General features: G+C 48.1%; 1 protein-coding gene across 1 annotated transcript; it reads right to left on the bottom strand.

Annotated features, from left to right (window-relative positions):
* Nucleotides 1–5,997: 5,997 nt before the first annotated feature.
* TMEM127 (transmembrane protein 127) lies at nt 5,998–16,139 on the bottom strand. Its single transcript, XM_088470857.1, has 4 exons — nt 16,067–16,139; nt 9,593–9,862; nt 8,188–8,352; nt 5,998–8,066 (listed from the first exon to the last, which is right to left on the bottom strand). The coding sequence occupies exons 2-4, from the start codon at nt 9,834–9,836 to the stop codon at nt 7,762–7,764; spliced, it is 714 nt and encodes a 237-aa protein (XP_088326983.1). The 5' UTR covers nt 9,837–9,862; nt 16,067–16,139; the 3' UTR covers nt 5,998–7,761.
* Nucleotides 16,140–16,299: the final 160 nt, after the last annotated feature.

Below are 16,299 nucleotides of genomic sequence, written 5' to 3'. Positions count from 1 at the left end.
TTTGTCCATGGCGCGGCCTATTACGGTTACAGCACCGGTACAGGAGCCGCCCTGGGCTTGTTTCGCTCAGGCGTTAACAGCTTTAGTGGGCCAGTTAGCTCCGCAGCCCGCGTTTACTCCGATGGGTTTGTCCCAGCAGTCTGTGGTGTCGTCACCCATGCAGGGGTTCCCACGACAATTGGTGGTACCCCACAGTCTCCCTATTTCCCCGCTCCCGGGTTCTCAGGAGCCAGCGTGGGTTAACTCCCTGACGAGTTCTGTACAGCACTTGTCGGATGTGTTGCAAGGGGAGTCTGTGATGCGGCCTCATAAAAGGCCGGTGGCGTCTCTGTCCGCTCCTTATGAGGATGACGAAGGGACGTCTGATGATGGGGAGATTCTGGATCCTTACGATCAGGAACCTCTCCATACTAAGGACGCTGATGCTAAGTCCAAAGTATATATTCCTGGACTTATTCGGGCGGTCCGCACAGCCTTGGTGATTGAGGACGAAGTTCCCCCAGCGGCTAAATCTAAGTATGCCTTTTTCAAAGATGTGAAGGGCGATGCCACAGTCTTTCCTCTTTCGGGTCAGTTGGTGGACCATTTAGAGGAGGCGTGGAAACATCCTGGCAAAAGATACCAGCCGCAGAGACACCTGGCGGTGGTTTATCCGTTCGCGGATTATTATTTTGCTAAGTGGGAATCCCCTCCACAGGTGGATTCTCACGTGACCCGTCTTCTCCGTAGTGCCACATTGCCGATGCCATCCATGTCCTCCCTTAAGGATGCTACGGACCGCAAGGTAGAAATCTGCCTGAAGTCCGCTTATTCCCTTGCAGGGGGGGCAGCACGGCCGGCTATGGCCATTTGCTGGGTTGCCAGAGCGATGGAGCGCTGGGCGGATTCATTAGAGGCTTCTTTTGAATCCGACTGTCCGGCCGAACAGGCGGAGTTGATTGGCAATCTCCGTGATTCGGCCACCTACATCAACGAGGCGGCTCTAGACATTAGTACTCTGGTTTCTATAATTTCTTCAGCAGCGGTAGCTGCTCGTCGCACCTTGTGGCTGCGATCCTGGAAGGCGGACGCAGATTCCAAGAAAGGTCTGGAAGCGTTACCGTTTACCGGAGAAGTTCTCTTCGGTCCGGATCTGGATAAGATTGTGGCCACGCTGGCGGCAGCCAAATCTGCTTGTCTCCCGTCGGCCGCTGCTCCTTCTGGTTCTGGACCATCGTCCTTTCGGTCATCTAGGGCCCAGGGCAGGCCCAAACCACAGTCGTTTCCTCGACAGGCTGGCCCTAAGAAATCGGTCAAGCCCCGGAAACAGGCATGGAGTACCAGACGTCCGGCCCCCAAACCAGATGACAAGCCTGCGGCCTGACGGTCCGGGTCTCCCCTTGGGGGATCCCAGGGTGGGAGGCCGCCTGCTGCAGTTCTCCCGGTGTTGGTCGTTCACTACGACAGACACTTGGGTTCTGGAGGTGGTCTCCCACGGGTACGCCCTCTCCTTCCGGCACAGACCCCCGGCTCGATTCTTCACCACGGGTCTACCATCAGACCGGAACAAGGCTACGGAGCTGCGGAAGGTATTGCACACTATGCTCCAGGCTGGAGTTATAGTGCCTGTTCCATTCTCCCAGAGGGGCCAGGGTTTCTATTCAAATCTATTTTTGGTACAGAAACCCAATGGGTCATATCGTCCGATTCTCAACCTCAAAGCACTCAACAAGTCTTTGCAGGTCCCGAAGTTTCGGATGGAGACCCTACGGTCCATCATTCTGGCGCTGGAACCTGGGGACTACATGGTGTCATTGGACATACAGGACGCTTACCTGCATGTCCCTATTCTTTTGCGCCATCAAGAGTTCCTTCGGTTTGCAATCCGCAGCGACCACTTCCAGTTTCGGGCGTTACCTTTTGGCCTGGCGACAGCACCACGTGTTTTCACCAAGGTGATGGCGGTCATGGCGGCTTCTCTGCGGCTGCAAGGAGTCCGCATGTTGCCGTACTTGGACGACCTGTTATTGGTGGCAGGATCTCCAGAGCTCCTGTTACACCACTTGGACCTGACCATTGCACTGCTGCAACGGCACGGCTGGCTAATCAACTGGCAGAAGTCCACTCTAATCCCGTCTCGGAGGATTCTGCATCTTGGAGCCTTATTGGACTCGGGACAGCAAAGGATCTTCGTGACGGAGGACAAGATCTCTGCTTTACAGTCAAGGGTGCGCAGTTGTCTGCACAGCCGCCGGGTGTCCTTACACTCGGCGATGAGGTTACTGGGCTCCATGGTGTCGGTGTTCGACATGGTGGAATACGCCCAGTTTCACTCCAGACCTCTGCAGCACCTGATCCTGTCCAAGTGGAACGGGCTGCCTCAGTCTCTGAAGTCCCAGACGATTGTGCTCACCCAGGAGGTTCGCCTGTCCCTTGCATGGTGGTTACAGACGACCCACCTCAACAAGGGACGTCCGTTCTGGGTTCCAAATTGGGTCCTGTTGACAACGGACGCCAGTCTTCGGGGCTGGGGAGCAGTTTCGGGTCCACACTTGTTCCAGGGCAGGTGGTCGCCGACAGAAGCGGAGCTTCCAATAAATATCTTGGAACTCCGTGCGGTCTTCAATGCTCTCCAGCAGGCACAGCGGTTTCTCCAGGGTCGCCCGGTGCAGGTCCAGTCGGACAACGCTACCACCGTGGCCTACATAAACAGGCAAGGAGGAACTCGCAGTCGGGCGGCTCTCGTAGAGGTCTCTCGGATCCTGGTTCGGGCGGAGCGCAATCTTCCGGCCATATCAGCGGTCTTCATAAGTCGCCAGGACGTTCATCCGGGGGAATGGTCCCTGCACCCGGACGTTTTTCAACTACTGGTGGACAGGTGGGGTCTTCCAGAAATCGACCTCATGGCGTCCCGGCACAACAACAAGTTGCCGGTGTACGGGTCTCGCACAAGAGACGAAGGGGCGTCTCTGGTGGATGCTCTGTCCGTCCGGTGGACGTTCCGGTTCGCATACCTGTTCCCTCCGGTCTCCCTTCTTCCACGGGTAATCCGGAAATTCAAACAGGAAGGAGGGACACTCCTGTTGATAGCTCCCACGTGGCCCAGAAGGCACTGGTTCTCAGACCTTCAGGGTCTGTCCGTGGACAGTCCTCTGCGGTTGCCGCTACGACCGGACCTTCTGTCTCAGGGTCCTTGCCTTCACCCGGACCTGACTCGGCTGTCTTTGACGGCGTGGCTGTTGAGACGGCCATGCTGAGGTCCCGGGGGTTTTCCAGCTCTGTGGTGCGTACCATGTTACGAGCTCGGAAACCGTCTTCCGCGAGGATATACCATCGCGTGTGGCATACGTTCTTCCAGTGGTGTCGACCGAGAGGTTATGCACCGCGGGAGTTTCGTCTGTCTCGGATTCTCGCCTTCCTGCAAGCGGGACTAGATCATGGGCTTCGCCTTGCTTCTTTGAAGGTACAGGTTTCGGCCCTATCTGTCTGGTTTCACCGTAGGATTGCTACAATCCCAGATGTGCGCACCTTTATGCAAGGTGTTCTCCGTATTCTGCCGCCCTTTGTTCCACCTGTGGCGCCTTGGGATTTGGCTGTGGTCCTGAGGGCTCTCCAAGGACCGCCGTTTGAACCACTGGGCTCAGTGGATCTTAAATGGCTAACAGCTAAGACTGTTTTCCTTCTGGCCATTGCTTCGGCCAGACGTGTTTCTGAGTTAGGGGCTCTTTCTTGTAGACCCCCTTTCTTGGTTTTTCATGGGAACAGGGCAGTGCTCCGCACTCGGCCCGAGTTTCTTCCCAAAGTTGTTTCCCAGTTTCATGTTAACGAGGAAATAGTTGTTCCGGCCTTTAACTCACCGGGTCTTTCCGTGGGTGAGGCCTCTTTGGATGTTGTGCGGGCCTTAAGGACTTATGTTGACCGCACTTCTTCGTTTAGGAAGTCAGACGCTTTGTTTGTCCTCTATGGCTTCCGTAAAAAGGGTTGGCCTGCTTCAAAGCAAACTTTGGCAGCCTGGATCCGTATGGCTATTTCTGAAGCTTATCTTCATGAAGGCCTACTGGTCCCTCCTTCTCTGAAGGCTCATTCCACTAGGTCTGTGGGTCCTTCGTGAGCAGCTCGACGTGGTGCCTCGGCAGTTCAGATCTGCAAGGCTGCTACGTGGTCCTCTGTCCATACCTTTGTGAGGTATTACAGGTTTGACACCTTCGCCTCTCAGGATGCTTCCTTCGGGCGGCGGATTCTCCTTTCTGCATAGGAGCGTCCCCACCCTTAAAGGATACTGCTTTGGGACATCCCCAAGGTATCCTGTGGATACCCTATGGACCCTGAAGTAGAAAATATGAGATATGGTAAGAACTTACCCTTGTTATCTCTATTTCTACGAAGTCCATAGGGTTCCACAGGACTCCCGCCCTGTCGCACCTGTGCTGCAGATGGGCTTTGCTCTGGTCACCGGTTTTCCGTCTCCCTCTGGTGAGAATGTGATTCTTGTATGTGTCCAGATCTTTGTTCTCTCTCTTCCTTCTCCTCCTCCGGCCTATGGCTTGGTAACTAACTGAGGTGCCTTGGCCCGGGGGCGGGGTATAGGAGGGGGACCTAGTGCATCCTGGGAGGCTGAAAGCTTAACTCTTTGGTGCCCTGCGACTGACGTCACACCTATACCCCAAGGTATCCTGTGGAACCCTATGGACTTCGTAGAAATAGAGATAACAAGGGTAAGTTCTTACCATATCTCATATTGTTTGTATGTATGTATGAAGAGTGACCTCAGCTACAGCCCTGAGGGTAATTAGGAGTATATACAGCTATGCATTAGTCACAGATAAGATAGTGACCTGTATAGTGCAATTAGCATAAGGCTCAAACTCCTCCTGATGGAGGCGAAAGCCACCTGATGTGGGAGCTTTGAGGACTGACTAAGTCAAAATACTGAAAAACTGCCACTGTGGTGGGACTACAAATCACAAAATGCCCAGTCTAGTGCCGATTGCTTCACATGCTAGGAAATTGCTCTAAAGATATGTAGCTGGTACTCCAGGCCCCGCCTCCCATGCCCTCTTACTCACCGCTCCATCTTGTGCAACCTTGTTGACATCCAGCTCCTGGAAGATCTGCAGCCGTGCTTATCCTTGGGCCTGCCGCACGCGGCTAGAGCTTCTGCCAGGGAGGAGTGGGACGGGGAGTTGTGGGTGAGGGTGGGTGCCGGGACTGCTGCACGGGTCCGTGGCTAGAGCAGCTGTCAGGGAGGAATGGGACGGGGTGTTGTGGGTGAGGGGGGGTGACACAACTGCTGCACGGGTCCGCAGCTAGAGCAGCTGTCAGGGAGGAGTGGGACGGGGAGTTGTGGGTGAGGGGAGGGTCACCGGACATGTCACACTGACATAAGAAGCTGCTGAGGGGCAGCGACACTAATGAGCAGGGACAGGCTATAGATACTGTAGACAGAAACGGCAGCTGATGATTTGGCACAGAGCCCTCCACTAATATGGTTATGGGAGCTTCTCAGGTGCCATGTATTGGACGGCCGTGACTGTACACACTGGGTACATATTTACAGCCCTAAGTGGGGTGAATATATTGTGGGCGATGGAGGTGTCCCTTCAGTGCTGGTGCCTGGCGGCAGGGACCTCCATTGTCTCCCATAGTTCTGCCCCAGGTGCCTCCCACTCAATTCTACTGGAACTGCAGAGCTAAGGAAATGCATGCCTCATGCAGCTGTAAACATTAGAACAATTAATAAAAAACTGTTAAGGTGTACCTGTCACCCACTTAAACAGTGCCAGCAGCCATTTTCTGGTCTGAACCAATATTAATGACCATGCAGTTTAAAAAAATGACTAGGAACTTTGATATGGCTAGTTTCATGTCAATTGAAAGACTGTGTTCTCATTAACATTGGTTAGCATATGAAATTGCTGTGTATTTTAATCATTTAGGTGTGTAGCATCCTGAACCATCAACATACACTGTATCTACTCGCACAAACATAAAATGAAAACAGGTTTTTTTTGTACTTTTTATTGTGAAACGGTTACATTTAATATAAAAAGGTGATGCTGTAACGGAATAAATTAAGAGGAATAGAAATTTATACAGAAGACCACAGGTTTTCAATATGTCTACTTCCACCTTGTTTATCAGAAATGAACTGGAGGTTATTTATATTCATGCGCAGAAACCTAAAATGATTACAGTGATAATTGTTTTCTTTATCAGGGACTGCAACCAAATCAAACAAGTTACGTTAAGGCTTCTCTGTACCAATGCCCATTGTGACAATGGTACAAACCAACAAAAAATGCAGTAATCAAAACTAAAGACAAACATGGTTTTATTTTTCCGGTCAGCAAACTCTTTCCCCATATTCACACCCTAGCAAAGGTTCCTATGATACACTGGGGAACAGATCTGTAAAATATAATACAGGATATTGTGTAGATCAGGTTCTATTGTTATTTTATTTTTTTAAATAAAGTTTAGAAAGCAATGGTCAGATTGTCTGCTTTGGGCGTCAGCACTGTTTCTAAAGTTACCAGGGGGAAGAGTTTCGGCTCATGTCCCTCTTTATCCCCATTATCATTTATTTATTAAGTAAAAGCATTTAAAATATAATAATTTATTTAAAATGTACCCTTATTGTCAAAATATTTGTTTAAAAATATTCTGCTGTAAGGAGGCAATGGAAAACCTTCCATTTTGTACTTTATAAATATGTAAATTAAATATAGTTTCTGGGGTGGGGAGTCACCTCTGATATTTTTATTTTTACTTTTGCCAAGAGCCTGCCTGGTAACTGCCTATTGTGCCTCTGGATACAAGAAGAAAATATCCACTTTGGAATCAATTAAAAACTTAAACTAAAAATTTTAAAAGACTATATACACCACAGGTATATAAATATCACCCATACATTAAAGTGCATGAAACACCTATTCAAACTGGAGTCAGCCATCTTGTGGACTGAGTCAATAACCAATTCAATAGAAAACCAGTGAATGCAATAGAAACTAGTGACATTGCTGAGGCGCTGGGCACATTATGCCTTACGTGTTGGTGGTGTCACATGATGGAAATGGCTGTCTCTACTTTGTACAGGTGACTGGTACACCTATGTTTGGGTGCGTAAAGAAAAAAAAAAAAAAAAAACCCCGAAAAACCAAGAGTAGATTTTGTCAATCACACTAAAATATTGTTCAGACAAACAAGTCTGGTCTCTGGTTACCTTTTTAACTAGGGTAGGTGAGAGCCAAACACATTATTCAACAGACTATCAGCACCCACTAATCCCATCTAGACCTTTCTACATTTGCCTATCTTCTATAAATTCTGACACTCTTCCATATCCGAAGCCTCAAGTAGGCACAAACTTTCACTATGTTTCATGAAATGATTGGAAATGTAATGCCTCAATTCTAAGCACAATTACAGATTGACCCTCTGTCTTTAGGAACCAGACATGGACAGCAGATATTAGCCTTTGTGAAGAGGGTCAACCAATGAAAATTTCTTTGTTGGGATTAAACTGTATATCAGGAGTGAATGCGGTATTAGATAGGAGAAGCATCTGGAAGTTGTGAACAATCACAAAAATATAACATTATATACCAAACAATGAGCAAGGGAGGGAAAATGTGAAATCTGCCCGGACAACATGGTTGCCGGTTTCCATTTCTAGGCCAGTTTGGCCAGAATGTCCTCCCCTTGATGCATGTAGCAGGTGCTCTACGCGGTGTAGGGAGATAGTCTTGTGGGTGATGCCTTCTCTCTCCCCCGAGAGGCTCGTTACGGAGTGTAAGCAGGAGGTGGCTGAAAGGGATTCATGACATCATACTCGGCTGGGTAAGAGTCAGATTCCATCTCTGAAAGCAATTCCAGAGCCTGCTCCTCCTCTTCTGTGGGATAATGGCGCAGGAGGTTGGCTGCGGTGGCCAATATGGATGCTCCGCCTGCTCCGGCCACTAAGTAAAAACTGACAGCAAAGGTGACGTAGACTTGGGAACCATGGTACTGTTTGTGCTGCTGCTGGAGGGCGAGTATGAGCTCCGAGGCCCAGTAGCAGAAACCAATAACTGTAGCACATTGCAAAACTGTATAACCAAAGAAAGAGTGGGATAGGAGGGAAAACAAAACATTAATTGTTACAATAAAATAATGCATACAGAGGAAAAGAAAACTGGTGTACAGTTAAAGGGTGTTATGGAAGACTACCTGTCAGGATGTGTGCGAAGGCGTAGCGCCGTGTAATTTTCAGTGCTGGATGTTTGGGCCCAAAGACATCAAGCAAGAAGGCAGTCATACTGCAGGTGATGCCCAGGAAACAGAAGCCAGCAATGACGCGAAGGAGAAGTATGGTCTGACGGTTCATACAGAACTCTACAACGATACATAATAAGAGCATAACTTTAAAATAGTAAACTGGCCAAGGAATCGACACTTGATACATGGAAATATAGTTGATGCCAAATTGATGAAATTATAAGAATTTAAATGAGTAATGGACAGCTACCGCCTAGCAGAAAAGTGACAACTGCAATTCATTGATGATAGAGCAGGCAACACATGCTACAGTAAGGAAATCTAGGCTAAATAGCCAGACCTTTGCCAGATTTGGCCACGCACAGGACAATCATACTTTGCAAAAACAGTAGATCGTAAGCTGCGGATGCATTCTGGTTGGAGATAACATGTACATATCAATGTGACCAACATGCCCTAGCAAAATCCTAGAATAGACACTGGGCTTGATAGAGCAAGTAACTGTGCACCATGTTGCAATGCAAGGGGTGCAAATATATACTTTTTTTGCATGTGTGGTAAATACAGGCTGCTTTAGCATGTAGTCAACAAATGTTGGACAGCTTTATTTTTACACTGCAATTTAGATTTCAATTTGGATTAAATATAAATATCTATGAACATTTTTAATCTGCCCCACCTGCAGTGCCACATTCTTACTCTATTCCCAACTCGGAATTAGGCGGACTGATTGGATATATCCTATAGAAGCAGATAGCACAGTTGGAACTTTCCAATGGGGGGGGGGGGGGGGGGGAATTCAATTGAACGCAAGTTTGTTTAGCTCTGAGCTTATCAATTGGTCACACTGTAAGCCCGCAACTAGAAAATTTCTGTTCGCACCCTCCTGAGGTACTTCACTAGTGCCGCAATGCTAGTTGCGGGCTTACCATGTGCGCTAACAGCATCGCGTCCGTCACTTAAGTCGGAAAAGGCAGTTTACCGTAACTAAGCCCCGGTCATTAGTCGCGGAAAACTGCATCTCCCGACTTAAATGCAGGGCGAGATGAGGGTAATTGGATAGCTTCAGACACTCAGCCTGGGAGCTACATTGCTGTGCTGGGAATTAAATTCCCCATAAAGTTGGGTAAAAAGTACATTTTAGCAGGTGTTACCATATAAGGTAGAAAAGATAGATCTAGCAAGCAGGAGATCCACAATGACTGAATATGTACTCTAATAATAAAATAAGGAACATTAGGTTTTTGCACAATTGTCTGTACAAGATGGCTAGCAAATCCTTAATATTAAGCTGCATTTAATTACAAAAAAAATAAAAAATTTGCATGAAGCGGACACAGTAGACTACAGCACTCACTGATCAGTAGCTCAGGATCCTCAGCCCCAAGTACATCTGCCACCCCCAACTCCTGACGCTTGCATGTTCCTCCATGGATATGTAGCCATGCGGGCTCTGCCAGGGCAGTGCAAAGGGCCGTTATGGACAAAGCACCAGGCAGAGCAGATGCCAGGCTTCTCTCTGGCTGCTTAGGAAGGGCATGGGCCCCATGGGCTCTCCTCCGAGGAATAGAAGAGCCTCCGGACCCGCCGGGAGCAAACATCTCAGGCGCTGAGGAGAGGTTTCACTCTGCAGATTGGAAAGAACATTCATGCGGAGAAAGGGGTTTAGCACCCAGCAATAATCACAAACACTAAACATCCTAAATAGAACTTACATATTTTATGTTAGTAACTACAGGAATTGGAGCAGAGCACTTAACTTAAGCTTTCCTGAAGTATAGAAAAACACAGCTTTTAACCTCTAACCTGTCCGTATCTCTTTCATCTACAGTCGCACAATAGTGATAATCAAACCCAAGCAACAACATTGTAAATGTATGCATTGTGTACGTCATTAAGGGAATTGTGCAGTATCATAAATGGCAACATATTACATGCAGTAGTCCTAGAACACCGTCTTCTGCTTTCTGTAAAAAGAGGATTTTGGTCACTTACTCTCAAGCAGGCTGGGGGACACTGGACCATGGAATTGCAGGTTGGGGCTGGAGTTGGCACTTAAACTAAACTGTAGCTTTAAAACTAAAGATGCGTACACACTAGACGATATTTTGCACGATTCACTCGATTTCGATGCATTGGAACGACAAATCGTGTAAAATGTATACAAATTGTGAGTGTCCACTAACGATGCCGATGCGCGTACCCGCAGGTCGTACGTCGCATCTTCAGATGTTGCCCACAGCTGGCAGGATCAGTCAATCTTGTACACGACGCCCTGGAAATCGTTAAGGATGCACGATAGATTGTTGGTCAGATTGGACACTCAAGCACTATATCGTGTCCTGGAGTGCCGGGTAGAGTTCATGGAAAATCACTCACGATATCGCATCGTGAGCACATTGTCTAGTGTGTACACACCTTAAGCTCCTCCCCTAGCAACAGCATCATGCCAGTACTTCTTTAAAATGGTCCAGGAAGGAGTAGTGGTAACCCAGTGAAACTGTTAAAATAATGAAAACACACCAGTAGGAAAAAGCGGTCAAGAACCAAAACCTTGCACGACTGAGGGAACACAGTGCCCTCTCAGCCTGTTTAAGAGAAAAAGATACAACGGTAAGTGACCAAAAATCCTCTTCTCTCTGTCAAGGCTTGGAGACACTGGACCATGGGACGTTCAAAGTCCGTCCCCAGGGGAGGGAACACTCAGGCTGCCTGACAGGACTGTACGCCCAAAGGGGGATCACCAGAGGCAAAACCAGAAAGCGGTAAAATGAGCAAACGTGTGGACAGAGGACCAGGTAGCTGCACAACAGGCCTGTTCCACCTAAGCCCTGTGATGCATTGTCCAGGAGATCGCCACCGCACTTGTGGAATGCGCTGAGAGCTGTTTCAGTCTAGAATAACTGTGCGTCGTAAAGCAGAGAGATTGCGCAGCGGGCAGAAGTCTTGTCCAAGTAAATCCGCAGAGCTCGGATGACATCGAGCAGAGCTAGATCATCCCGGACCCAGGAAGTCACTGAGGAAGGAAAACCAGGAAAGACAATTTACTAGTTTAAGTGAAAATCTGAAACAACGTTCGTCTTGAACGTAGGAACCGCTGTATCGTCATGGAATACAAGAAAAGGCGACCTGTAAGATAAAGCCCCCAGCTCGGAAATCCACTGAGCTAAGGAAATAGCCATAAGGAAAACCAGCTGGCAAGTAATGAACTGAAGCTCCACTGAATCCAAAGGCTCAAACGGAGCCTGTATAAGAGCCGATAGATTAAGATGCCACGGTGCTACCACATTAGTTGAATACGCACCACACCCCGTAAATAAGTTCAAACCTCTGGAAGGGCAGCTAACCGTCGCTGGGAAAAAACAGACAGGGCTGAAACTTGAACTTTCTAAGAACGATGTTCTAGCCCGGCCTATAAACCTATTTGAAGGAAGGCCAAGAAACAAGAGAGGCGAAAGTAGAAGTATGGACACCTCGTTGTTTACACCACAAAATGTAGATCTTACATACCTTGTGGTAATTGTGTGACAAAACTGGTTTCTGAGCTTGCAGCATAGTACGAATCATAATGCGAGAAAAACCTTTAGCTCTTAAAAGCTCGTTCTCAAAACTCAGGCCATGAAAGTTAACCAAAGAAGGTCCACATGTATAAATGGACCCTGTTGTAGCAGGTCTGGTCGAAGTGTAAGACGTAACCCGGGGCTGACAGAGAATGTTGGCATACCATGACCTGCGTGGCCAATCTGGACACACTGGGATTACGTACACCTGCTGATCCTAGAAGCGCCCGAGTACTCCAGGCGACATTGGGGGTTGGTGGAAAGATAGAAGGGTTGGACGCTAGATAAAAATCCCACGGAAGCATCAAGACATGCACTGCTGAAGCCAGTGGGTCCCGGATCTCGCACAATACAGGGGAACTTTGAAGTTGTGTTGAGGGGCCATGATATCCACCCACGGAGGGCCCCACCCCTGAACCAACTTGTGAATGACCTCTGCATTGAGAGACTACTACCCCGGTAAAAACCTGTGTTCTGCTGAGGGAGTCCACTTTACATTTTTCAACTCCCAGTTTGAGCACCGCTGAGTGTATTGGAACAAAAGTCACTGCCCAAAATAAGAGTCGGCTGTCTCCTGCCATAGTTGTGGCGCTGTTCGTGCTGCCCTGATAGCATTGTCTGACTAAATTCGAACTGGCCAGCCAGGAGGGACAGAACGAGATTGCACAGAGCTCGAGAACGTTGATCAGAAGAGCCATCTCTGACAGTGACCAAAGGCCTTGGAGCCAAAGATGTAAAGTTACGCACCCAACCCAGGAGCAGTAGCGGCTCCAGGCACGGGCAAGCAGGTCCATCGCTTGGAGCGCTACTGTTTCCGGAGGGCGCAGGAAACGCCCACCTCCCTCCCAGCGCTATGAGTTATATTTAAGCTCAGCTGGGAGGGAGCGGAGGAGGGAAGGGGCGGCAACACAGGACGGCGCTGGGCGCAGCTCAGCCTAGCGCCGACCCTGCCCAGGAGACTTGCGTCCGTGGTTAAAATGACCCAATCCAAAGCACGGTAGATAGAGCAGTCGGAGGCAGAACAAATTTCCAGACACTTGAAAATAATAACACCAGCAACACAGCAGAAGCAATACAAAAGGAAATATACTTAGCCTTCCTGAGAGGCCAACAGCTGCAGAGAAGAGGAGCTGAGAACTGCACTCAGAAGTCTAGCAGCCATTCTTTCTTCACAGACCTAAGCAGCAGCTGGAATGTGCAGGGGAGGCCAGCAACTACACAAGTGCTGCTCCCCTCCATGGAGAAAGTATTTGGTAAGCTCTGACCAAGCAGCTTGTGAGGTGGCCACAACCTGTAAGCAAGCCACCCTCAGTAAGCCAGCTGCCCTCCCGCCATACGGGACAGCACTGCCGCCCTGCACCCTCTAAAAGGGTGAGTGCGCGGTCTGTCCCTCGGCCCAGGCGGTCTCAGACTAAGACCGGAGTGCTTTATGGGGGGTCCCACTGAGTACATCCCACCCACGCCACGGCTGCACAAAGGCAAACTCGCGGATAGCTCCCGCAGCCGCCAGCACACACATTGTGCGCTGCTACAAGCAGTGCACAGACCTCAGTAGAAAGAAAACAAATAATACAAAAATTACATTTCAGTACACAGCAACAGATTTGCACCATAGCCGGAGGGAGTCTCTTTCTGAATAATGTTGGCTGGACGCAGCATTAGCATAAAGGTGCAGTCGCGCTGCGGCAAAAGATGCAGTTGCAATGACGTGCACCTCTAAATCAGGCCCTTCATGTGTTTGCGCCTTGCACGACTTAGACGCTCCATCATGTGTAGCGATTTATACTTTTTCCTAGATTTTGCCTTTTATTGGCATCATAGACACATACAAAGTCGCTCACAGGGTACCAAGCACACTAGATTAGTCCTTTTATCGCAAAGGAATTTGGATACAGTCACAGATTGAGCAGAACAATACTCTGTCTTTTGCATTTTTTTACCCAGATTCGTGACTTAGTCGCACACAGAAGTACATGAAACTGCCAATAGTCAGTGTACCCCTGCATTGTACTTTTGTCACATGAGCGAGACAATTAAAATGCATATATCAAGAAAAAGTCGCACTGCGCGGCTAAGTTGAAAATTCGGCTATTTGGCACAATTTGAGCAAAGTTGTATGTGGGCACATATGTACAGCTATAAGATTTAACACTACAACTATAAGGCTATTTTTGGATATAGATTCAGTTAACTGCTCAACAGTTGATTAGTTTCATTTTGTGAACATTGCAACACGCTCTGCCAGCTGTCTAGAGTGGAAGTGGGCACCTCAGTTGGCATGTACCAGGCAAGTTACTGAAATGCTGATGGAAGGCTACAAACCGAGTAACTACACTGACAAAACAGCTACGTCGGGCCTTCCTACTGCTCTGTCTCATTGTCATGTGACTGCTGCAGTCACATGGTACACAACATAACGGATAAAACTGTTGTGCAAAGGGACATTTGAGAAAAAACCTGGTGGATAGAGGACCATGGGGTCTATTTACTAAGCCTTGGATGGAGAAGATGAAGTACCAGCCAATCAGCTCCTAACTGCCATATCACAGGCTGTGTTTGAAAAATGACAGGAGCTGGTCGGTTATTACTTTTATCTCGTTCACTTTATCTCCATTCAAGGCTTAGTAAATAGACCCCCATGTGAGAAAAAACCTGGGGGGGGGTATGTGATTGAAAAAGTTGGAGGGCACAGGGGCATGCGACTGAAAATCTGGAGGGCACAGGGGCATGCAACTGAAACAAGTATGTTGTGGTGAGTGTTGTATTGAACTTGTACATTAGAGCTAAAAGTGTTTTTTTACACCTTATTATAAACTTGTATAAAAATGCTGGAAAATCACATAACACATTTTTTCGTACATGAAAATACTGTACAGATTAATTTGCTGGGAAACCTTGATGGCTATCATTTTCCACCATTACTAAAAACTTTCCTTAGGGCCACTAATAAACAGCCTTCTATACTATCCTGCTACCTCAGTTACCACTTTGTTGGGGTCCAGGATAATTTATTCACTTTTTCATGCACTTCTCGGTTTTGTTTTGTTTTTTGCAAAAAAGTCGCTTTTCACACGTGCGCGTATTGCAGTGATGTATGCGATTTTTATGATGCAAGTTCACTTTTGCAAACTTACATCAAATTGAATTGACCCCCTAGATTGTTGTCTTGCCAGCCAGCCAGCCAGCCAGGGAGGTGAGAGATGGGAAGCAGATAGATCCCCTTCCGTAGATGTACGATGACATCATCTGCTAGTGTCCAACGTCATTCCCTACCATTCAAGTGGGCATAGAGGGGTTGAGGGGTAATATATTCATGTGGCGAGCGAAGCGAGCCACCGTGCCCGAAGGGTGGCGAGCCCGCAAGGGGCCAACTTTCTTATTTTCGTGGAAAGTGTGGGCAGAAACCTCCACTTCCGCCCTCACTCACGTCACTTCCAGGTACGGCTACTGATGGGGTTTTATGCTCTTCCGTGAGAGATGGGGGAGGGGTGGAAGGCCATAGCTTTGCCTAGGGTACTGAGGAACCTTGCACCAGCACTGACCCTAAACTGAACAACAATTAAAGCATAACTATTTTTATACATTCATGAAAATGTGTATTTTAACAAGTTGGGAAGGGGGGGGGGGGGTGTTTATGAACAATTCTAATGGCAATTCTAAGGACAGCAGCAGTGATATGGACGTGCCAGGTGAGTAATAACCAGGAAGACATACGAGTAAACAAATGTGTCTATAACACTGAAAGGGAATATTAAATATAAACTAACAGCGCAGTCTATAAATCCTGTGGACACAACAAGGGTTACGTAAAGAGGTGGAGATTATTAAAATAAGGCAGACATAGCATAATAATAACAATAATAATAATACAATTGTTAAGTCAGTGTCTCTTTTCTGATCTCAGCTCACTAGTATTGCAATGAGATAAATGAGGAAGGCTATAGAAATAAAATAAAGGCAGACACAGTGGTAGAGGTGTAGCTAATGCATACCATACTGTCTGGAAGGGAAGAAGGAAGTAGCTTTATATAATAATAATGTGCAATAATAGGACACAGTGGTGGCTATGACTGTTACTAGTACTGTAAGATAAATGACAATAGATAAGAGACAGCTCAGACTGATTAGAGGGTCTCCCCAAGCTATGCTCCCCTCCCCCACCCCATTACCCCCTACAGTGATGCCATCTTCGGCGCCCCCATACCCTCACTGTGTGTAACTGTCCCTCCATAGCGCCCCAGTCTTTAGCCCCCCGGCCTAATGTTACTGACCGCGACTCCCGGCCCTCTGCTTCCCGTGTCTGGGCTTCTCCTCCCCACAGCTGACTTCCGCCTTCGCATCGCCCCCTCTCGCCGAGCAGGGAACCAGCAAAATATTACAGAGAGAACGATTAATGTCCCCGGTACAGTAAGCTGGGTGTAACAGGGAGAGACATTTTTACGAAGCCTACATGCTATGCAGAGATGAGTGATTGGCCTATCCAACATGGCTTCCCCACGGACAT

The sequence above is a fragment of the Taudactylus pleione genome, unplaced genomic scaffold (assembly GCF_031769625.1).
Source record: "Taudactylus pleione unplaced genomic scaffold, aTauple2 ptg000105l, whole genome shotgun sequence".
Classification (NCBI taxonomy): Eukaryota; Metazoa; Chordata; class Amphibia; order Anura; family Myobatrachidae; genus Taudactylus; species Taudactylus pleione.
Note: the sequence above shows the minus strand (reverse complement) of the source record. Positions and strands in the feature narration are given on the sequence as shown.

Coding starts and splice junctions, on each gene's coding strand:
- TMEM127 (XM_088470857.1), bottom strand. CDS start 9,836: ATGTTTGCTCCCGGCGGGTCCGGAGGCTCTTCTATTCCTCGGAGGAGA. Junction 8,353..9,592: donor GGATCCTGAGCTACTGATCA/GTGAGTGCTGTA, acceptor GTATCGTTGTAG/AGTTCTGTATGAACCGTCAG. Junction 8,067..8,187: donor CTTCGCACACATCCTGACAG/GTAGTCTTCCAT, acceptor TTGGTTATACAG/TTTTGCAATGTGCTACAGTT.